This window comes from Sceloporus undulatus, chromosome 3 (genome assembly GCF_019175285.1).
Source record: "Sceloporus undulatus isolate JIND9_A2432 ecotype Alabama chromosome 3, SceUnd_v1.1, whole genome shotgun sequence".
In the NCBI taxonomy this organism is placed as follows: domain Eukaryota; kingdom Metazoa; phylum Chordata; class Lepidosauria; order Squamata; family Phrynosomatidae; genus Sceloporus; species Sceloporus undulatus.
The window spans coordinates 246,067,317-246,092,411 of record NC_056524.1 but is presented as its reverse complement, the minus strand read 5'-3'; the positions used below and the strand labels follow the sequence as shown (position 1 = coordinate 246,092,411).

Here is a 25,095-nt window from a genome sequence, read left to right as displayed (position 1 = left end):
TACATCACATCATCATGAAAGAACCATGCACATGGATCTGACAACTATAAGATGTTCTTCAAACACTGAAAATGCTAGAGAAAAATATCAATTTTCATTTTTAATATTAGTATTAGTATCTCCTCATGAAGGGCACTGCAATAACTTCAAACAATTTCTGGAAGAGATATGTGCTAAAATGTGTATTTTAAAAAGGAAGACCAAAGTCCTAGTGAATGTCTGCAAACAGCTGCCTCTAAGACTTAGACCCGGTAGAGACTGGCGCTATGTGCCAGCGTGGGACCGATTTTAGGGCTTGGAAGAGCAGAGCATCAGCACACTCCCGAGTCCTACTGCGCGCCACTGGCGCCATCTTGGCATGCCCCTGTAAAGACCAGGTACGCAACGATGAATTCGCACGGCACAGCGCCCAAACAATGCTGCGCTGAGCGGATGTTATCAGGGAACATGAGTACAGCAATGGTACCGCGCATGCGCCCTAAAAAGAACCCGACAGGAGCGGGTTCTTTTTAGGGCTCCAGAAGGCAGCATCATTTGGTTGCTGCAACCTCTGTCGGGGGCAGAAAGGGGCAGCATCTCATCACCTCTTTCTGCCCATCTGTCGAGCCCCATAGTGAAGCTAAGTGGCTACTGATCCAAATAAAATGATCTGGGAAAATGGGGTACGTCACAGACCCATCTAGGAGTATGGTATAATGAGCTTGTAAAAATAAATTGATTTAACTAAGACAAAACCAATATATGCATCTAAAAAATATCATAATGTATCATTCATCAGGTTTTACTTACCCACTTTTACTGTAATGCTGATCCTTCTCTTTCCCTTTGGCTCGCTCCTTCTCTCTTGTCTTCTCTTTATCTCTGCCTTTACGTCTTTCTTTGTCACGAGATCTACTGCGACTTCTTCTATGACTGGTTCTTTCGCTACTTCGGCTATAAGAACGTTGTTGGGGTCTGGAGTGTGATCTATAGGTTAAGGAGAAAGTAAAAAGAAAACCTGTAAAAAATGTAGCAATTCCAGTTTTAAATATTGTTGTTCATCCTTTTCTTTCATCTACATTATACTATGTTAGTCACAAATATTTCTTATTTTTAAAACACTGTATCCAATACAATTAAACAAATGAAGAAATAAAATAATAGATTGCTTGCTGTGAAAACTACTGAAAACAATGCATTAACTGTTAGGGTGTGGAAAGACGCACTGTGTCCACCACGACCACCTACAGAGTTGAACCACGTCGACAGGATGCCAGGGAGAAGGAATCTGAAGAGATGTCTGCAAAGGTATTCAGGCCAAGAAGGAAACTATTCCTTCACCATTGCAAACGGCCTTAAGCTCCCGCCTTGAGAAATAACGACAAGAGCACTTCAAGCCTTCACTCCACACGGGGGCTTTAATAAATAAGTTACTTTAATAAATAAGTTACTTTGCCAACCCAACAACCATAACAACAAAAACAGAGAGGCAGTTACTCTAACACCAACTGTCATAACTGACACTCTCTCAGAAGGACTGACAGCATTAACATTCCATAATTCAAGTGTCAACTGTCAACTGCCACTAGAACTGTAATAGGTTCCGCTACAGCTCTATCTTGTGGTCACATACATGTCATTTCCTAACATTAACACAGTTCAGACAACATACTACTGTATCTTGTACAAATATGACTTATCAGGTAACTATAAACATGGACAACATAAGCAGGAAATTACAGAATCATCTTTCCCTTGACAATGGAAGACAAGAATGGCAGAGAAGAGAAACCTATTGTCCATCTCACCACACCATCAAAGAAACTGGAACTCTAGATACTATATATAGGGGCTTGGGATACATACAAGCATTAAAATAAGAAAAAAATGTTGATAAAATCATTTAAGAATGAAAAAGGAAGCACTTAAGGGCAAAGTATCTTAGGTGGTATCCTAAATTAGTTTAAGAGGAAATTAGGATTTTAAAAAGTCTTATATTGATCCTATCATGGGGCATACTCCAATCCCAAGTGCAGTGCAGTGAAGTCTATAAAAATGTCCCACAACCAAAGGATGTTTGTATGTACAAATCATTTGTATGTTCCATTTGAAAAACCAATGTCGGAAAGCACAGCTAGCTTGTTAAAAATAAATACGACAAAATAAGATAAATAAAACTAATGAATTAGCAATGCAAAATAAAACTAACTGACGTCTCTACACTACTGTTTGCTCAAAGAAGTCTCACCTGTTTATGTGGGGGAAAAACCCGGAATACACAGGAGATCTGCTTTGGTGCAGATACTGCAACAAAAAGTTAATTTGGGGAAGTAAAATGCCTCATTCTATTTCAAGAAGAAATCCACAGAAGGAAACTTCTACTCCTTTTCTCTCACACAGCCACTTATATTACCACCACCAAAAATACTTCTGGTGAATCACTGTGAGATGGGTTGCAGGCAGTTACGGGTGAGGATAAAATCATCCCAAACTTGAAGAGGTTTCCATACATTACTGGACAATTTTCCCCTACCCAGCATCCTTCTAACAATTCTCATCTAAGGCATGGTTCTCACATATCTAGACTTTACTTGATGACTGCAACATCAGATGATTGCTTCTTTACACACAATGATCCAACACCATTGAGAGTACTTTTGCATAATTTCACATCACATTAAACACAATCCTTTTCATTTAATTCATACACTGATCTGTGAGTCATCAAATGTACACAAATGTATGGATCGGCATGGGTAAATCAGCACAAAGCCTCGGAAAGAAAGAGCAAAACTGTATATTCCAGAGGAAATCAGGAAAATAATCTTTGAGCCATTGATTATTCCAAATAATTCAAGGAAGAATTTCTTGATTCAAGGAATTAAAGGAAGAGGCTTATGTACTTCATATACAAACACAACCATTGCCACCACCTTCAGTTTTCACTTGTAAAAATAAACTATCAACTTGAGAGAGAGAGAGAGAGAGAGAGAGAGAGAACAGCTTGTCTAGCAGAATGTAGAATGTAGAATACTTTCCACCTTTTTATGACCAAGATATTACAGTGACCTCTGGTCATGGACTTGTATTGGAAGAATGCTGTTTGATTTATTTATTGTATATTAAAGTATAAGGTAAGGAGAAGTTTGGAGGGTGAGAGAGTGGAATATTCGACAGAATGTTGATTGATATAATGTTTGAGGAGATTTGCATAAAGCTGGTGATTGACTGCTGGTGAAAGACACTGAGGAGTTCAGTTAGATAAGAGTGTGTCAGCGAGTTAGACTAGAGTTGGAACGAGAAAAGATGTTTTGATGGGAGGTTTAGTATGGTTGATCTGAGTTAGCTTGAGAGGAGAATAACAGAGATTGTGTGGTGTTTTAAAAATAACAGGTAATTAAGCTGCATGGGATGCGCTGACTTAATGGATAAGACGCCAATTCTGACAATTGTAAAGTTGGAATGCTGGCAGTTCAAGGCTCAAATGCTGCATGATGGGGTAAGCCTCCATCACTAATCCCAGCTTCTGCCAACCTAGTAGTTCAAAAGCATGCAAGTGCGGGCAGATAAATAGGCACCACTTCAATGGGAAGATAACAGTGTCCCATTCAGTCATGCTGGCCGCATGATCAGGGAGTCATCTTTCACAACACTGGTTCCCTCGGCTTAGTAACAGAGATTAGCACTGCCCCCTACAGCTGGTTACCACTAGACATTCTTGTCAAGGGAAAACCTTTACCTTACCTAATTAAGCTGCTGTGTTATGTTTGACTTCTGCAAAGAAAGAACAGTGGTTGTTTTTATGCTCTTTTTTGCATCTGGAACCACTATGTCTGACAGCTTGGATTCAAACAGCGTATCTGTGGGGGAAGCATTAAATATAGAAAAGTGGTGCCCATTCAGGATAGAAATTCCATGTATCCTCTTATGTACCTTGAGGACATTCATCAGTCTTGCAGATGGGACAGAACAAAGTCACTACTGGGGCTGTCGAAGTAGAAAGCTCACAGTTAGTGGGATACAGGTTGGAAAATATCCACACACCTTCCTATTCTCAAGCAAGTCTGAAGGTACAAGGCAAAAATAGGAGAAAGGTAAAAGGTATCTAATATGGCCATTATTTGGAATGCATCCTGTATTTGGCATTATGAGCATTAGCTTCAGGCTTCTGTACTCCCTCTTTCGTTACTGAGCATCATATGACAGGATACTTTCAATTGTTTGCCATCTTGCCTAAATCCAGATATTCATAGTCTGTTTATACAGTGTGTAACAAAATCTGTGTATGGTCAAGTCCCATTAAATATAATGACATAGCAAAATGGTGTCCCTTATAAAAAATGGAAAATCAAGGTTTGATATTTGAAATTTATACTTTCTTTGAACATTTTCAAACCATAGATGCTTGAATCTGTGTATAAAAATTCCGTGTATAAGAAGGGCCGACTGTACATGATGACTTCAAACAGTGATGTAATAAAATTCCCTGAAAACAAAATAGAACGTCATGGCAAACCCGTAAAATCCATCCTCCCTGTATTTGTGGCTAAGAGGTGTTGGGGCTTAACAAATTGGGAGTTGTGTTTAACAGAGTGATTTTTGCCCAAACAGAGGCCTTTATAGGGAGAGGATGGATTACAACAATCAAGTAGGCCATCAGATGTGACTCCTCCAAGTAAGATGACAACACCTTACCAAGACTTTAACGTACTCTAGAAAGTCTGGTAAATCCAGTATGTATTGTTAAAACGCTTTTGATGTTGCGCAGCGCCTGAGGCAACACGTCAACATCTGGCACCAGATTTCCCACCTTCGTGACTGTAGTCAGCAGCTTGTGAGCTGAAGAAACATCTCTCCCTTCTCAATGAGCACACTGTAAACTTCTCTCAGATGAGGCTTTTATTCTTACAAGAAAGTCCACTGTGTACAACAATATATACATTGACATCATCCACACTAGTAACAATGCTCAGAGTCACTACTCTAGCAAAGGCTCCATGAGGCCTACTAGTCCTTGCCTCTCCCTCTGGGGTCACAGAGTCCAGCCACCCTCCTGAGTGGCTTTTCAGACTGGCAGCATTCTACAGTACTTCACAGCGCTTGTTGTATATCTATTTGATGTCACGTCCTGCTTAAATGCCTCATCATTATGGCTCACAGTAACCTTTTAATGCCAGGTTACTATTAAAACCCACATTGTACATTTTCCTTGTGATTCTATATCCCAACATGTATTACTGCAGTTTCTCCATGAAATATCTTCAGGAGGCAAAGAGACTAGAAGAGTGTTATAGCTTCTGACAGAACCCTCCATTTGAGATGACTTCAGCTCTCTGGCAACTTCTCTCCTTATCTGCTATAAATGGTTCTTGATGAACTCAAAGAGAAAAATGGCACTGGATAAATCGTTTACTCTTTCATGCAAGAAGACTAACCTGAAGAAGTGAAAACCCTCCAACTTATCAACTGTCCTTAGGTAAACTCATTAGCTCTTTTAGTTTTTCCTACCATCTGTATGCCAATGACACCCAGTTGTATCTTTCCACCCCCGACCTTTCTCCAAGGCTTGAACAGCAAGTCTCGTCTTGCCTCACTGCTCTCTCGCAGTGGATGCACCATCGGCGTTTGAAGCTCAACATGTCCAAGACGGAGCTTCTTGTCTTTCCTCCTAAGCCCACCCTTCAACACTCCTTTTCTGTCTCTGTGGACAACATTTCTATTCAACCAGTCCAGCAAGCCCGCAGTCTTGGTTTTATCTTTGATTCTTCCCTCAGATCCAGACCACAGCCAAGGCTTGTAGATTCTTTTTGTACAATATTGCCAAAATCCGACCATATCTCTCCACCTCTACTGCCAAGATCCTGGTTCATGCCCTAGTGCAGTGATGGCGAATCTATGGCACGCGTGCCAAAGGTGGCACTCAGAGTCCTCTCTGTGGGCACATGTGCCATCGTCCCAGCACAGAGTTTGCCACAGTTTGTTACTAAAAAGCTAGAGAGACATGGCACTTTGCAATAAATAAGTGGGTTTTGGGTTGCAGTTTGGGCACTCAGCCTTGAAAAGGTTCACCGTCACTGCCCTAGTAGTCTCACAACTTGATTACTGTAATGTCCTCCTGGCTGGGCATCCTCTTTCTCACCTCCGTCCTTTAATCTCTGTCCAGCATTCAGCTGCACGCATTATCACTTCCACCCACTGCTCTGACCACATCTCTCCTGTGTTGGCATCCCTTCACTCGCTCCCCCTCCCTTTCCGCATTCAGTATAAGCTCCTACTGTCGATGTTTAAAACCCTCCATGGGCTGGCCCCTCCTTACTTATCAGACCTTCTTTCTCCTCACCTTCCCACTAGGCCCTCCGTTCTGGTAGTCAAGGTCTACTGTCCCAGCCCAGGATTTTCTCTGCCCCATCTCGGATTCGCCCCTTTTCACTCGCTGCCCCTCACTACTGGAACCTTCTTTAACCAGCTTCAAAATGGAGTTGAAGACCATCCTGTTCAGAGAAGCGTTCCCAGGCATTGCATAATTGTCACTTGCTATTTGATGTTCTTTTGTTGCCTGTTTTATTGAATCATTTCCTGTACTGCTATGTATTTATATGTATTATCCAACTAGAGAGGCAGGCTAGCGCCAACAGGCCTCCCTGGTAGAAGATTAACCATCCATTAGAAGCCAAGCCCTCCCTCCAGTCCATCTCCCCTGATCCAGGCCTCGGAGGTAGAGAAGACTGCTGGACCTCATCCCCTTCCCAGCCACCACTCCCTTCTCCTTTTGTGTCATGTTTTTTTAGATTGTAAGCCTGAGGGCAGGGAACCGTCTAATTAAAAGATTGTACAGTATGTACAGCGCGCTGTGTAAATTTACTGCGCTTTATAAATAAAGGTTAATAATAATAATAATAATAATAATAATAATAATAATAATAATAATAATAATAAATCAGCCCTTGCTAAATAAGTAATGATAGGGAGTGTGAAAAAATTCCCAACAGAGAAAGAAAAAAAAACAATAAATTCTAAAAAGTATCTAAACTGCTGAGCCTACTAGAGCTCAGCAAGAACTGTGCTATGCCATCCCCAGGCAAAGGTTGTTTGGGATGTGTGGGTGGAGAGGGGATCCAATGTGATTGGACCCTATTAGTTATCCAAATGGAGGGGCCAACCCAGGGTGGGAAAACTCAAGCAAATGGACCACATGCAGCATCCAAGGGTATTTTTGTGCCCTCTCAAGAGTCCCTCGCTTTTAACTCTAAGTGCAAAAAAAAAGTTTGGGGAGAGAATTTGTTTGCCTCCAAATGTCCAGAATTGTTCCCAAGCTTCTAGTGTTACTGACCACTATGATATGTGCTGGGAAATTTTGTGGTCCTTCCTTTTGGAGGGAACCCATACAAGATGTTTTTAATAATAGAAAATGGTCAGACCAGGAAGTCTGATCATCTCCTGGTCAGAGATAGACAAGACTTAAAAGGTGAGAAGGGGAACAAAAAAATACTTAAAAGATGGTGAAATGGCCATGAATATCCCTCAAGATTTGAAGGCTACTACTGGCCATTTGTGGTTAAAGTTCTCAGGAATCCTCTTACATTGTAGTGTTATTCTACTTATACTGTGTGTCTACTGAGATATGTATCCATGTTTGCATATCTGTGTGCACATATGTAACTCCTAATCTAGCCAATGAAACCCAAAAATTATGCATTCAATCATTTAGCATTAAAAACAAGTGTGCTACAGTGAGCATTCTCTCAATCCCCTCTCATGCACAAGTAGAATTTATAAGAAAATACAACTTTCCATTTCATCTAAATCCTTTTCTGAAATCTGGCTCTAATAACTAGCTGTGGGAAACCAACCACGGGAAACCATTGTTTATTGCAAACTGCAAATAGGAACAAAAATTACTTAAAAGATGGTGAAATGGCCAAGATATCCCTTGAGATTTGAAGGCTGCTATTGGCCATTTGTGGTTAAAAGTCTAACTACAAGTAAAGGAGAGGAGCGGAGAGGACACATCTTTATTGGGATTTACCAAACCATATTTTAAAAGCATACTCTATCTTGACCATTTAGAAAGAGGTAGAGTATAAATGAAAATTATACCTGGCAAAAAATATCTTTCTATCCAAAAAATCAATTTTTCTTGTTATGTTAACTATTTAACATAAACAATAACTTTCAATAATCAACAAAGGAAATTTCAAAATATTTCTGTCACAAAACCAGCATGGAGTCAAGGAAGGAAGCAAAGGTGGAAAAGAAATGAACTTGGAGAATGGGCTACTAGACCTGTCCCTCACACACACACAAAACCTCCCCAACCCTCTCCCAACACACAAGCACATACTCATCATGCCAAAGGTTAACTCATTTAGTCAAGTTCAAAGATCTTCAAAGACTTCTTAGATCCATATAAGCCCATATGCTACAAAAATCCTATGAAAAAGCCATTTCTTTCCAATCTTTTAATGTGTAACTTACAGAACACACACAGATGCTTGGCATCACTCAGCATCCCTGAATTTCACACCAGATAATCAGAGTTCATAAAAAAATCCTATCTAAACTTCTAAGCTGTGTCTTTCTTCCTTTAGCACTTTGCCCATTTTAAAAAAAATACAGAAAATATCCATAAAAGACTATTCAGTTACTGCACAATAAGTGCTAATTTGCTAATTTCTTCACAGGTAATCAATTAAAATGTAAAATATTGGATAAAATGACTTGCACTAAATTTAACAGCTGCTCCATAAGCATAATTAGTTTCACGAGAGCCATATGTAATCCAAACAGAGACAGAGTTGAAACAAATAAAGCAGATTTTAAAACAAGTTTGAGAAAATCTGCATTTAATTAGCAGGTGGGCACTACAACTGCATAACGTTTTATACATTTGTATTTATGAAGTGACAGAAGATCTAAGGGCTTTTTAAAATGGCGTTTATTGTTCGATTGAGAACTGTTTTGCTGCATACTAAAGTGATTTAAGTCCTTATAGCTCTGCTTTGAAAAAAATCATAAATGGTGAAAGAAAACATGTGGGAAACTGTAAAACTAGAAAGAATTTGCGACAAAAAACAGATACACATACCATAACCAAAAGGAAACTACGCTTAATTAAATGTACACTACATCTGGAATATCAGCCTAATAAAACGTGAAACTACTAATTTTCATTGTTCTATAGGAAATGAGGTCAGTGTCATTTAGCATTCACCCAATTATATGACTAACACACTAAAACACAACCTGAACTTTTTTAATATCATAATTGAAAAACATTTTAAAGCAAATACAGTACTTTTCAGAAGTGGAAAGATCATTGAGGTTATCTCTCTATTCTAGATCACATTTTAACAAGAGATATCAAAAACAATGACTGGTCTAGCAATGAAATTTGTTAAACTTAAAATGACTTAAGTTAAGGTCATTGGAAAAGAGAACCCACCCATAGAGATTGTTTTCAAAAATATGAAGCTTTTATGGAAACATCTACCAATAATATTCTTTTGGTTAATAACATCACTTTAACCCCACACAAATCAACCAACACTTTCAATAAAATATTTGCAACATTTCTAATTCTAAACAAAACTATACAAACTCTTGATGCAAGATGGATAAATGAAGTGCCAACAACAGACTCGCAAACTTATTTTTCTTAGTGATTTCTCTGCAGTCACTTTGCAGAAACTGCAGTTGTTCCACCTAAAATCTTTGATCACTGGAATTTGAGAATACAGTCAGCCCTCCTTATTCACGGATTTTTTATCCACGGATTCAAGCATCTACGGCTTGAAAGTATGTTTTAAAAAGTATAAATTCCAAATAGCAAACCTTGATTTTCCATTTCATATAAGGGACACCATTTTACTATGCCATTATATTTAATGGGACTTGAGCATCCACAGATTTTGTTATCCAGGGTGAATCCTGGAACCAAACCCCAGCAGATAACAAGGACCCACTGTACTTTAAGCCCCCTTTTTCCCAACAATTCACACTTAGCTCAGTCTGGGGAGGGAAGGGCACGGCTGTCACAAAACAACAAAATACATGCTCATAAGACCAAATTCCGCATTCACTCAAATTGCTAGGAAACAAAGGACTGTTACAGACTGCCAAAATAAAGCTGCTTCGGGTCTCTTTGGAGGTATGCTGTTTAAATGATGCATGCATCCTAAGAATCCGGAAGCTGCACCAAAGCTGCACTCCGGTGCTTAGGAATGGAGTGTGGCTTTGGCGTGATCTCCGGACTCTTAGGACTCATGCATCATTTAAATAGCATACCCCCAAAGAGACCCGAAGCAGCTTTATTTTGGCAGTCTGTAACAGGCCATAGTTTCTGTTTCAGAAACACTTAGGTTTACATAATCTAATTGAAAAGAACCTATTTGTGCACATACTGGTTCATCCCCAGCTCTAACATTTATGAAAATTAATAGCACAAAACTATTCACAATTTGCTGATACCTGTGGCCAAGTAGGCTCTCCATCTGATCTCTGTTCATACAAATTTAACATGTACACATAAATAGAATATACATATTTTCTGTATCCATGTCTCAGATTTCTTCGTATTCTGGAAACCCAAAACATCTCTATTTCCATTATCTCCACTGCCTCAAAGTTCCTTATCCAAATTGTTCCTTATTCAGAAAATTTTCCACAGATGCCAAAACAAGCAGGTTTCTTACATGCACAAGCTCCAAAGAAGCAGGCTGAAGCTGCCAAGGGAAATTTCTCATTCACTATAATCAGGGATGTACATAATCAGGATGTACATTTCACCTGTTTTTGGTAAATATATAATTGAACTTACTAAGAAAGTAAAAAAATGATTTTGTTTCAGATTTCAGTTCAGACTGTCTTGTCATTCAAGATGTCCATGGTGGAGTTTATTGCGCAAGCCCATGGAACAGGGATAAACGAGTTTATTGCACAGGAGAACGCCTCTGCTGCCACCGAAAGTTCCCATTGTATTCTGGATGCATTCCTCAGGAGGCAATTTTCAGGAACTTTTAGAAACGTTCCTGAAAATCGCCCCCTCTGGAACACATCTGGAATGCAATGGGAACTTCCGGCGGTGGCATTCTCCTGTGAGGTAAGATGCGTTCTATGCCACCTCCCATTCTCATCATGCCCCCTTTTGTAACACAACAGGCCCATTCCAGGGGCCTGTACGATAAACCCTGGTAACAGAACTGTTCTCTTAGTAAGAGACCCAAAAACCTAATGCAGTTTATATTATCATCAACAGAGAAAAGGCTTTGAATGGCTGGGTAACAGACTACAGACAAAATGACTACATCATGACTTGCTCAAACAATCATATTCAGATGGCAAAAGAAGAAAAACATTCAATTAGTGAAGGTATTGCATAGTTTAAAGCAAGGGTAGGCAACCTACGGCCCGCGGGCCACATGCGGCCCGCCAAGCCATTGGGACTGGCCCCTGCTCGGTCCTGCCACCGATTGCTTGCGCCAAAGGCGGGCATGCATGCCGGACTCTTGGGCCTCTCACGAAAGGCCCCTCAGAAATCCAGGGGAAGGAGCCTGCGAGGACGCGGCGAGTTGGGTGTTCCCCCGCTCCTTTCCGGCCTCTCAGGGGCTTGGAGGCCCCTCAGAAGCCGGGAAAGGGCCGGCGAGGGCCATCCAGCGTGGGCGTCCCTCCGCCCTCCCTTCCCTGCATCCTGGGCTTGGAGGCCCCTCAGAAGCCGGGAAAGGGCCGGCGAGGACGCCCGCGCGGGTGTCCTCCACCTCCTTCCCAGCCTCTCAGGGGCTTGGAGGCCCCTCAGAAGCCGGGAAAGAGCTGGCGAGGACGCCAGCGCGGGTGTCCACCGCCTCCTTCCTGGCCTCTCAGGGGCTTGGAGGCCCCTCAGAAGCCGGGAAAGAGCTGGCGAGGATGCCAGTGCGGGCGTCCCCTGCCTCCTTCCTGGCCTCTGAGGGGGCTCCCCTCATTTTACAGCAGGAGGGGCAGAGAGAGAGGAGCGAGAGAGAGAGGAGTTGTGTGTATGTATGTGTAAGAGCAGTGTGTGTGTAAGAGAGAGAGGTGTGTTTTGTGTGTGTATGTGAGAGAGAGGGGGGAGTGGGTTGTGTGTGTGAGAGTGGGTTGTGTGAGAGGGTGTGTGAGAAGGGGAGGTTGTATGTGAGAGAGAGATGTGTTGTGTATGTGTTTATGAGAGAGAGAAAAGTGAGTTGTGTGTGAGAGGGAGAGATAAAAGTGGGTTGTGTGCATGAGAGAGAGTGGGTTGTGTGAGAGAGAAGGAGGTTGTGTGTGTGAGAGATGGGTTTTGTGTGTGTGTATGTGTGAGACACACACAGAGAGAGAAGTGGGTTGTGTATGTGAGAGAGGGGGTGGTTGTGTGTGTTAGAGAGGGTTTGGCGTGTGTGTGTGTGAGAGAGAGAGAGAAGTGGGTTGTGTGTGTGAGAGAGCAAGTTGTGTGAGAGAGGGTATATGTGAGAGACAGGGGGAGGTTGTGTGTGAGAGAGACAGGCGTGGGGTGTGTGTGTGTGTGTGTGTGTGTGTGTGCAAAATCCCCTCTCAGCACCTTGTGCCTTTCTGGGTTGAGACAGTGTGCATGCTTTCTTCTTCTTCTTCTTCTTCTTCTTTTTTTTTAATTGCTTTGTAGTAGTTTCCATGCTTGGAACTATTATTATGATTGTTATCACTCCGGGGGCGGAGCATGCTGCCCTGTCCCTGGAGGGTGGAAGCTCCACCCCCAGCATGCGGCCCCGCCCCCAGAGGGTGGAAACTCCACCCCCCAGCTTCGGCCCCCCAGTTGTCTGAGGGACAGCAACCCGGGCCCCGGCTCAAAAAGTTTGCCTACCCCTGGTTTAAAGCATTTGCTGGTTGATGTATGTGGTTCATGAACCAATATGGATTGTGCCTTTGTCAGCAAACAAAGATATCACAAAAGCGGCCTAAAGAGTTGGATGAAAAGGTCAATTTGTTCCAACGAAGAATAGGTATTTGAAGTTTTTGAGTAAGATATTTGGGTATGTTTGGCCCGAAACAGATGGGCAGACAGGGGTAGCTTCCAGGAGCTCCAGGAGCATGGCATTTACACAACGCATGCCCCAGGAATGCCCCAAAGCCACCCCGGGGCCATCTAAGGTGGCCCAAATCCAACCCCAAAAGGAGGGGATCTTTTCTGCTTCTATTTGGGGCCACAACAGGAGGTGCCCCCAGGGCCACAGTGTATGTACGCCAAAGCCTCTGGCTGCTCCTTCTGCCTATCTCCTTCACCCCTTGGTTAGTTTTTCCAGGATCTGGACTAAAATCAGGCAAAATAATCAAATTAGCTTTAAAGACTGGAATCACTGCTAATGTGGGTCACCATTTTCTTTGCCTTGTCCTTTACATTGTTTCTTACATGTGCGTGGAACATATCTCATATCTATAGTGATGGGTGCATGCTTAGCTCTGCACCTCATCGCCTACCCTACATATTGCACAGCCACAAATTAGTTACCTCCTCATCCATCCAGCCTAGTGAACATGAACAGGTGCACCTGCTGAAATTTTGTAAAAATGTTAGCATCATTTTCCACTGTTTCATCCTTTACATCAGTGTTGTCCAAACATTTTCAGCCTGCTGCCCCCTTTCCTCTTGCGTGAGAACCCAAGTGCCCCATCCCTAACAGTAGAACAGGTCTACTGCTCTACTGCAAATTCAAAATAATCAATCTCGGTTGCTGCTTCCTTTGTAGCAGTCATCTTGGGAGCAGCAACCAAGCAGCTAGCTGAACAGCAATCAAGAAACTTCTTGCTTGTGCCAGTCTTGCAGCTAAGGCTGACGCAGGTAAGAGTCTTCTTGGTTGCTGTTTGACTGGCTGCTCGGTCACTGCTCCCTTGGCCCCTGACATCATGAGAGCAGCAACTGAGCAGTTGGCTGAGCAGTGACCAAGAAGCCTCTCACCCATGCCAGCCTTGCAGCAAAGGCCAATGTGGACAAGAGGCTTCTTTGTTGCTGCTCAGCCAGCTGCTCAGTTGCTACTCCCAGGATGACCAGGTGCAAGGGAGAAGCTTCTCCCCAGAGAGGCAGGACTCTAAATCCTTTATCAAGGCAGAGAAATGCACAGCCAGTGTGTGTGTAGGAGGTTTACAGAGGCGACATGCTCTGGACTGGAGACTGGTGAGGACCAGGAAAGGGAGAGACTTTAACTACAGGAGCCAATCCAAGACAAAGGACTCTTTCTAAGAATCCAGCCCAGATACACCTTCCCAAGAGACATGTCTACCCCGAACAGTTTTATGTCCACTCTCCCACAAAAAATGGTTTCTTCTGCTATCTCTTCTGTCTGATGAAAGAAAGCAAGAGTAGCAGTGTAACTCCAACCTGCTAGCCAAATCCCAACAAAGCTCACAAAACTTAAGCAGGGTCCCAAATTTGAAAGCTCCTTCTTGCCGCCACTTCTCTCCCTCCACCATATGCTCTAACTCTTTACTCCAGTCTGTCCCCAAAAGGTGCCACTCTGAGTCACAGAAGCAATGCCCTGTGTCCAAGCCTCATACAAGTTTCCCAATTACCACTACCAGAAAGACACCAGTAAGGGAGTGAACTCACATGGGTAGGCAAAGAGTGGGAAACAGCATTACACAAAATGATTAGCAAGGCTGTGTGGTGGTTTTTTGGGGACCATGAAAAGAAGTTTTATCACCACCATGGTCCTAAAGGCCCCCTTTCCACCTCATTGATTTACCTTTAGAAGGATCAAATTACTTTACGTTTATGCTTTATTATTAAATTAAGATTATTTCTTATAAACCTCCTTTATAAATTCTGTAATATGCTTCACTGCTGATTGCTTAGGTCTATATAAATGGCTTATGTACCTTGACAACATCCCACAGATGGTCATGATTATGTTTAACAGGGCAATACATTCACTAAAAACTTTTACAAACATCTACCTAATGGGATGTCACATTAAATCTGATAAAATACAATAAAGTAACTATATACCAATTAGCTTATAGGGAAGAAATCATTTAAACCTGACATTCTGATATTCACAAATTAAATCTTAAAATAAACTGCTGTATTAAAATTTATGTACAAACCAGGTGGGGTTTTTTTTAAGTGCAGACATTCTACAAATCTCCTATATCAGAAGATGTCCTTGTATATGTTTGTCTGTCAGTGTCTTACATATGAATGGTTCTAACTACAGAACTCTGGTAAATGTCAGAATTCAATTTGACTGGTTTTTGTTTCCACTCTTAATGCTTAATGACTAATTCCTTGGAGATATCCTTGAAAGGCCTAAAATGTTGTCCTTGGGTAGAAACTTTCACTCAGCAATCAATTGGTAGCAAATTAGATGACTGTGTTGAAATGTACTGCACCATTTAAGCTAACAAATGAACGAAGAAAGGTAGTATATAGGAACATATGCCACTACACTGAAGTTGTTAAAGGGTCTGTTGGAAGAATATTTGGTTTTCCAGTGAAGCTAATATGGCATAAGAAGGGACAGTGATGAAAGAATACCAAGTCATATGGAAATCCAAATATAGTGACAGACACAATTATTTTACTAATTGCTAATGAATACAGTAAAGTGATTTCAAAAAGCAAAACTTTGCTTGGACTACTTCAGGTTTTGACCTCTGAATGAGCAAATGCATTTCAAACTGAAGCCCACCAAAATTGATTAGCGGCGCCAGCCAAGGCCAGCATGTAGTTGAAGCATTTTCCATCTATCACATGGCCCCAAGGATGGTTAAATGAACCTTAAAATGGCTACAAACAGCTCAATGACTACACAGAGTTCTGCCAATTAGAAATAATTAGGCAGTCATTTTGGTGGTAAGTCTTTTTAAGTGCATACATAATGATGCAATGATGCTTATTAGCGATCTCATATGAGCTATGCTCAAACAGCCTGAAATAATTATGCAACTATCACAAAGCCTTGCAAATCTCTGTACTTCACCTTAATGCATTTAAAAAACCACTTCATTACCTCCAGTAATTAATCCTCCATTAATTGCAGGAAAAGCCTAGTTTACCATGCTTCGTTTCTAATTATCTTATAAATAGTTATGGTTCTAATTAATGTGTTCATTAAGCTGAATATCTTTCTCAAAGCCATGCTCAGAGCAAAGGTTCCACTTTTGAGAGAAAAGGCCTAACTAGCCATAAGGTGAAGCTATTTTGGATGTATTTGCTTTTATTTTAGTATATTCAACCTCCTAATTGGCATTTAAAATCTAATTTGGAAAAGTTCAAGAAGCCTATATATGGAAGGGTGTTTTCCCCCCACTCATCTGCAATCTAATCTTAACAGTTTTAATAGACAAACTTTTAGCATATATTTGAAATAGAAAAGTAACAGATTTTCTATGTTTGGCACCAAGTAAATTTAATAAGATAGCAGGCATACAAAAAGGAAAAGCACTATAACTTCACAGCAATTTATAAAATAATAAATAAATAATAATAAAATTTTTATTTATATCCCGCCCTTCCATCGATCAGGGCGGCTTACAGCAATTAAAACACACACAATTCATATAATCAATACAAAAAAGTTAAAACCATACAAATACATCAGTACATCAGAAAAATAACAGGAAAAAAGCCCCATAGCCCAACCTCTTGGCCACGGAAGAGGAGGGAGGCCCACAGGATATTTAATCGGGGAATGCCTGTTGAAACAGGAAGGTTTTTAAATCCTTCCTGAATTGGGCCAGGGTGGTAGATGAGCGGAGCTCTGTGGGCAGCGCATTCCAAAGGGCTGGGGCAGCTATAGAAAACGTCCTCCGTGTGGTGGAGGTTAACCTAGCCCCAGGCACCTTCAGTAATTGCTGCCCAGATGTTCTGAGGGTGCGAGGCGGAATGTACGGGGAGAGGCGGTCCTTTAGGTATCCTGGGCCCAAGCCATTTAGGGCTTTATAGGTAATAACCAACACCTTATATTGAGCTCGGAAGCGAATGGGCAGCCAATGGAGATCTTTTAGAACCGGTGTTATATGGCTGGTCCTGGGAGCACCAGTGACCAGCCGGGCTGCCATATTCTGCACCATTTGTAGCTTTCGAGTTTGGTATAAGGGTTGCCCCATGTAGAGTACATTGCAGAAATCCAGTCTCGAAGTTACCAGAGCATGTACAACCGTTTCAAGGTCCCTCTGGGCCAGGTATGGGCGCAGCTGGCGGATCAGCCGAAGCTGATAACAGGTGCTCTTGACCGTCGCATTCACCTGAGCTGTCAGGTGAAGCGACGAGTCAAGAAGCACCCCCAGACTGCGCACGGAGTCCTTCACAGGGAGCGTGACCCCATTCAGGACAGGTGGAACCACCGCCATTCCTGGACCAGGGGAACCTATAACTAGTACCTCCGTTTTCTTTGGATTCAATTTGAGTCGGTTTTCCCTCATCCAGCCCATTACTGACTCTAGACAGGCCACGAGAGGAGAGACGCCATCCTCAGTCACTGCATCAGTCGGAGACATAGAGAAAATGATTTGGGTGTCATCAGCGTACTGATAACCCCGCGCCCCATGTCTCCGGATGATCTCTCTCAGCGGTTTCATGTAAATGTTAAATAGCATGGGAGACAGAATGGCTCCTTGAGGGACCCCGGTTTTAAGGGGCCTCTCGTCGGAGCACACGTCTCCCAGCTGCACCATCTGGGACCTCCCGGAGAGGTAGGACCAGAACCACTGGAGCACAGTGCCCCCGATTCCCACCTCTGCCAGGCGTCCCAGAAGGATACCATGGTCTATGGTATCGAAAGCCGCTGAGATGTCCAAGAGCACCAACAGGGACACGCTTCCCTCGTCGATGCAATCAAGTGTAAATATTTACCACTAGGAATTGGGAAATGAAAGAACTAGAGAAGATCCTAAAGAGTAAAGACATACAACTGAGTGTTGATGTAAGAGCTGGACAGTGAAGAAAATAGGAAAAGAATCACCTCATTTGAGAAGTGGTGCTGGAGAAGAGCACTAAGAATACTGGTACAGCCAAAAAGATAAACAAAAGGGTCCTTGAATAGACCAAACCAGAAATCCCCCTGGAAAGCAAGACGACGAAACTCTGGCTATCCTACTTTGGCCACATCATAAGAAGGCATGACTCACTTGAAAAGACCTTAATGCTTGGAAAGTGGAGGGCAGTAAAAAGAGAGGTAGACCACATACCATATGGACAGACTCAATTAGGGAGGTTATGGACATAAATCTACAGGAACTGAGCAGAGCAGTGGAAGACAGAGGGCTTGGAGATGTCTCATCCATAGGGTCACCATGAGCCTGGGCTGACTCGAGGGCAGTTAACAACTACAATGAACTGGCAACAGATTAATTTTGAAATCCATGAAATTATTATATTAGTGATCAAGATCACACTTTGCCATGGTATCCAAACTGACAAACCATGGTGCTTGACTGATAAACTAACCAGTCAGTGTGCAATGTGGTTTGCTCTAATCATAAAAACAGCATGACATTATGGTTTTCCCTCCAGACACTACTATAGTATAGTGAGAGTGGAATAGAAGGAAACCAAACAATATGCCCTGCTCAGAGCTAATCCGCCAAAAGCCACAACAAAATTCTGAATGATTACAGGATAAGACTACAAGTCAAACCATATATCCTTTCTACAGAAACTATCCCCCCTTGCTCAAGGAAAGAGATATCATCCCTAGGCACGCTTTTGGTATCCCAGAACTAGGTAAATCACGTGAAGTAACAAATGTGTGTCACTGATCAGTTAATTCCCATAGTTCAGGGACAAGGAAGAGCATTACAACTGTTATGAATCAGCTGTTTTACTCATCATTTTATTGGAATCGTGTAGTATAAAATTAAATGCCAAAATAAAATTAACTTAATTATCAAAAAGTTTCCCCTATAAATGTAATTTAATAATATTTTTAAAAACATTTATAGCATTTTGTTTAGATTTTATAGCATATTAATAATTACAATTGGCTGTTCTTATTCGCAGGCTTGCCATCCGCAGATCTGAGTTTCCGCGGATGGGAAATCCTGTTGCTTGTAATGGAGATGTATGCATGCGGCCACACCAGCGGCTGTGCTCATGCCGTTGCTTCCACATTTTTTGTTATCCGTGGGGGAATCGGGAATAGATCCCCCATGGATACGAAGGGACGACTGTAATCTGTTTATTTCTGATGAGCAAAAAGGCTAGTTAAACCTTTTTCAACCCCTCTCGAATACCATTCAGTATTACAGTTCGGTTAGTTTTTCTCTCCACATACACCACTGCTTTGGGACATAATCTTTTCCCCCTTTGCATCTGGAACTCAGCAGCTGCTACTAAAGAATGTTTACAGTCACCTTCTCTACATACAACCCTGTTAATATATTCCTTCCAAATAGCTCCCTGTCCAAAACTTCCTGCTACTGTTCCTAACTACAGGTAGATTTTTTTAAAGAACAACAGAAATATTTGTATTTTATAAATAGATGGCTGAATCAAAGAAAGCAGAGGGCAGTTACAGTACCTCTGAATCTGCTACCTTTCTCAACTCCTCAGCCACACTTTCAACTGGCTTCTTTATCATATTCTCCCTTTCCTACACAAGAAAGAGGATAGGGGTGGACCGATTTACTTTGTTTTGTCTGGTAGAATATGACAAACAAACTAATAATATAAATAAACAATGAAAAGACTAGATTATGAAAGGAAGCAAAGGTAGCAGCAAAAGAAGACAAAACAGAAGTGGATTTTATTTTATTTTATTTTATTTAAAAGAGATTTAAATTTTGTATTTCCTAGCATTTTAATCCTGATTTTGAAAATAAAAATGTGTTTTCTGGGATAACATGGAATTTGCCAGTGCAATGGACATAATATTTAATTTGCAGAAAGGGGCCAATGAGGACACAGATTTGTGGAAAGATATGGCATCTGTGCTATTTGTCTATCTCTTTAACTCTGTGATGGGGAAGAACACCAGTTATTCAGAAGGGAAAGACATACCAGGGGCTGGAGCAAACGGGCAGGAAAAAGCAGCTTGATCCTCGTTTTTCCCAAACCATGGTCCTCACAGTCCACTCCCAAAGTGGCCCAAACACCCAAGGGCACTCCACACAGCGCTGCATCAAGCCACTGGTCTGGAATATTTTTTTTCCGCCTCCTCCACAATGCATGTGTACCATTGCCCTCGCTCCTCCATATCTTCAATCTCTCTCTCTCTACAGGCTCCTTCCCCTCGGACTTCAAACATGCTCTCATTTCCCCAATTCTGAAAAAACCTTCTCTTGACCCCTCCTCTTTGTCTAGCTATCGTCCGATTTCTCTTCTCCCCTTTCTTTCTAAGGTTTTGGAACGGGTTGTCTATTCGCGCTGTCTTGAGTTTCTTGAAGCCAATTCCATCCTTGATCCCTTTCAGTCTGGTTTCCGCCCAAGGCATTCTACAGAGACAGCTCTCACTAAGATCTCGAATGACCTTTTACAGGCCAAGGCTAATGGCCTTTACTCTGTTCTCATTCTTCTCGATCTGTCTGCAGCCTTTGACACTGTTGATCACTGTCTCCTAATTGACATACTCTCTGGCCTTGGGTTCTCAGACTCTGTTCTCGACTGGTTTAGATCTTACTTGTCTGGCAGATCTTTTGCAGTAGTTGCAGGGGGTCTGACTTCTTCTCCTATTCCCTTATCTGTTGGAGTTCCCCAGGGCTCTGTTCTGGGTCCCCTTCTGTTTTCTCTCTACACACTGTCCTTAGGAAAACTCATCAGCTCTTTTGGTTTTTCCTACCATCTGTATGCCGATGACACCCAGCTGTATCTTTCTGCCCCTGACTTTTCGCCAAGGCTTGAACAGCAAGTCTCATCTTGCCTTACAGCTGTCTCGCAGTGGATGCGCCATCGGCGTTTGAAGCTCAACATGTCCAAGACGGAGCTCCTTGTCTTTCCTCCTAAGCCCTACCTTCAACACTCCTTTTCTGTCTCTGTGGACAACATTTCCATTCAACCAGTCCAGCAAGCCCGCAGTCTTGGCTTTATCTTTGACTCTTCTCTGTCGTGTATCCCTCAGATCCAGACCACAGCCAAGGCTTGTAGATTCTTTTTGTACAATATTGCCAAAATCCGACCATATCTCTCCGCCTCTACTGCCAAGATCCTGGTTCATGCCCTAGTGGTCTCACGACTTGATTACTGTAATGTCCTCCTGGCTGGGCTTCCTCTTTCTCACCTCCGTCCTTTAATCTCTGTCCAGCATTCAGCTGCACGCATTATCACTTCCACCCACCGCTCTGACCACATCTCTCCTGTGTTGGCATCCCTTCACTGGCTCCCTCTCCCTTTCCGCATTCAGTATAAGCTCCTGCTGTCGACATTCAAAGCCCTCCATGGACTGGCCCCTCCTTACTTATCAGACCTTCTTTCTCTTCACCTTCCCACCAGGGCCCTCCGTTCTGGTAGTCAAGGGTTCCTGTCTCAGCCCAGGATTTCCTCTGCCCCATCCCGGATTCGCCCCTTTTCACTTGCTGCCCCTCACTCCTGGAACCTTCTTCCTCCACAAGCAAGAGCCATCACTTCTTTAACCAGCTTCAAAACGGAGCTGAAAACCATCCTATTCAGAGAAGCTTTCCCAGGCATCGCATAATTGTCGCTTACTATCTGATGTTCTGTTGTTGGCTGTTTATCGATCCATTTCCTGTATTCCTATGTACTGTATATGTATTATCCTACTTGTGATTATGTATTTTCTCTGGATAATGATTAACCATCCATTATGAAGCCTTGCCCTCCCTCCAGTCCATCTGCCTTGGTCCAGACCTCGGAGGTTGAGAGGAACTGCTGGACCTCTTACCCTTTCCCTCCACCACTCCCTTCTCCTTCTGTGTCATGTCTTTTTAGATTGTAAGCCTGAGGGCAGGGAACCGTCTAACTAAAAAGATTGCATGTACAGCGCTGTGTAAATTTACAGCGCTTCATAAATAAAGGTTAATAATAATAATAATAATAATTGCATGAACACTGCCAATTACCTCCCTTGTCTTGCCTAGGTACTGTCCCACACAGTCACATGTGTGATGCACCACTGGTACAATACATCAGTGTGTTCAGTGACACACTGGCAAAGTACAATCATGGAAGGCCCCCCCTACATCCCCCCTTTCCGCCCCCTTGTTTATGTACTTTGTAATTACATCCAATGCATTATTGGTGATCTGCCATGTTTTTCATTCTTTCACGTTTTTGCTTTCCTGAGTTCCCCCACTTGCACTGTGCTGTTTATATGCCAGTGTGGTGGTGCACATTTTTGTGTTAAATCTGAGCTTCTTTTTGCTCCATTTTTTAGCCCCAGAGCGTGGCTTTATGTAGATTTCCACCTGTTTTTGGCTCATATGTTGTCTAAACTGTGTGGCTTCAAAGTGGTTTGAAGCCGCTTTATTTGTCCAATGTGGAGAACCACTAAATGTGTTTACAGCTACTTTTACTATATTTTTGCTGGCTAGTAGAACTGATCTTTTGGCTGCCATGTCTGCAGTGATTTGAAGACCCCTTTCAACTGCCCTTCTTCTAAATGAATTCTGGTACAGTGGAATAAAATCACTTACAAGAACACAATCAAATGTCAATAGCAGTTAAAGCAAACAAATAGTCAAAAAGCTAGAAAAGAAAAAAAAACATATAATAAACAGGTAATATTGCCTTGGCAAATTTTAAAAGTGCTCGCCTAACAAAAAGGTTTGTAATGTTGGCACCAGATAAGCATGTACCAAACAAATGCTGACATCACAGCAAAGGCCTTATCCTAAATCAGTGGTTCCCAACCTTTCTAATGTCGTGACCTTTTAATACAGTTCCTCATGTTGTGGCGACCCCCAACCATACAATTATTTTCATTGCTACGTACAAATATGTGTTTTCAAATGGTCTTAGTCGACCCCTGTGAAAGGGTCGTTCGACCCCCAAAGGGGTCCCGACCCACAGGTTGGGAACCACTGTCCTAAATAAATATAAAATCTTAAGTCATATGGGGATTTTTCTTCCTCCTTAGTATCTGTTTTGGATACTATACTTATATCCACCAAGTGGTGCAGTTGTCTATGATGAACTTAACACCAGTCACCAACCATGTATGTGTATGGCTCTAATTACAGGATTTACAATCTACTGAAGTTCTGAAGTTGCTCTGAATAAATAAATTTCTATTGTTACACCATTATAATACAAATGTGTTCCACCATCCATAAAATATTTAAATATAATTTTTAGTATTATTAGTAATGTCAAAGTATTGTTTTAAAATATAATGTTAGTTTCTGAAAAACTATTAACATTTAACACAGACAGTTTGTTGGAGAGTTCATATAGATTTAAAAAGAACTCTGGCTTTTCCAATTTTATCATATAATCTTTCACAAGATATGTTTTTTTCCAGGTTTGTAGGCCCTGACAATAATACATCTAAGCATAGTATTATTCTGGCTTAACTATTCCATTAAAAATTACAGGTTTGTAACATAAGTGTCTACAGTATTTGAATCAACTTCTGTGCCATTTTATAGACTGTCATTCAGCTTTTGAGAGTCTCAAGGGACAGTTAAAAGCACCATTAAGTGACAATATGATGTTGCCGTACAATACCCTGCCATATTGCTGATTCTTTTGTTACACAAATAGATAATTGATAATAATTTTGTTACCTTTCACACAATGCTTTTAAAATAATATTATATTTAAAACTTTTGTTAAATTTATTACATATTTGCAACATACTGGTACATAAGATATTTTTAAAAAAGAACACATTAATGGTATATTTGGTTTCAAGCAATGTCTCTAATAAGTAATAAATAATAGCCATTTCTATCAATGGCTGTTACTTCAGTAAAATACAGTCAGCCCTTCATATCCACAATTTTTTATTCACAGGTTCAACCATCCACAGCTTCAAAATACTCCCACACACAGAGAGATAAGCAATCTTGATTTTGACATTCGATAAAAAGTAAACCATTTTACTAAACTATTGTATATAGTTGTTGTTCTTATCATTATTTTCTTTTTACACCTTTTTATATTTCATGTATTGCACTAACAATAACAAGTGCAGTACATTTCTATACCACTTAGCAATGTACTAAACAGTCTACAAAATGTAAGCTAATTGCCCCCAACAAGCTGGGTATTCATTTTAGCAACCTATGGAAGGATGCCAGGATGAATCAACCCAGAGCCCCTTGTGGTTTGTGAGTGAGTGGCTGTGGTACAAGCACTTAACTACTGTGCCACCAGGGCTCCTACTGAAACTGGTAACTATACTGAAATCAGTTTTAACAGTTGTTCTTATTGATGCATTATCTGCCTTGGTTTTTTCACACATTGAACTTTGTATTTTATTGCTGTTTTAGTGTATTACATTTATATTGTTCCTGTGAACTACCTAGAACACCATTTATGATAAACAATTTAACAAATATCCCCATGTATGTCAAACTAAACTTCCCACAGGGAGGATACAAATTTTATATGTTTTCTTTATAAAGCTATAAAAAGACACTTCTACTGATGTACTAATGTTATCTCCCTATACTCTCATCCTCTTCCAAAAACAGAAGAAACATCTGTCTATGGGTCCTGGACAATTTTCTAAAAAAACATTTCCAATGACACTTAGGTTTGGCTTGGAAGTGCTATCTTTAGAGTTTTATTTATAACTCCAACGTTGTTGAAGTGTATGACTATGCTCATCCTCTCATATACTAGGTTGATACAATTTTGAAAGAGTTATGAATACCAACCAGAATCTAAGGTGGCCTGTGTACTTGCCATGGGGAGAGATATCTACTAGGGAGATACCATTCTGAAAAGCCCTGTGGCCATATAGTATGGTTACATGCATGTGCAATTTTTGTACAAGAACTGTCTCTTAAATATCAATCTTACAGCATTTCTCTCATCTCCTATTTGGCTACTACCATAAGCTATTTGCTTATATGAATCTACTTAATTATAACAAACATTTTCTTTATGTGTTTGTATGTAATTACTTACACATTTTATTTTACTAAGCAATATTTGGATAGTATAAATAAAACCAATGCAGCTCTTAAAGCATAAGAAAACTGTCCTCTGAACATTAGTTGTTGTTTTTTTAAAGGTGTTGAACAGGTAAATTGTATTAA

At 41.3% G+C, this 25,095-nt stretch overlaps 1 protein-coding gene across 1 annotated transcript in view; it reads right to left on the bottom strand.

The window, feature by feature from the left end:
* The window catches only part of RSRC1 (arginine and serine rich coiled-coil 1), a 263,566-nt gene that overhangs the window by 201,884 nt on the left and 36,587 nt on the right, over positions 1–25,095 (bottom strand). The window contains exon 4 of the mRNA XM_042460744.1: positions 790–966. Coding sequence (XP_042316678.1) covers positions 790–966 — 177 coding nt within the window. The remainder of the gene's footprint in view (positions 1–789; positions 967–25,095) is intronic.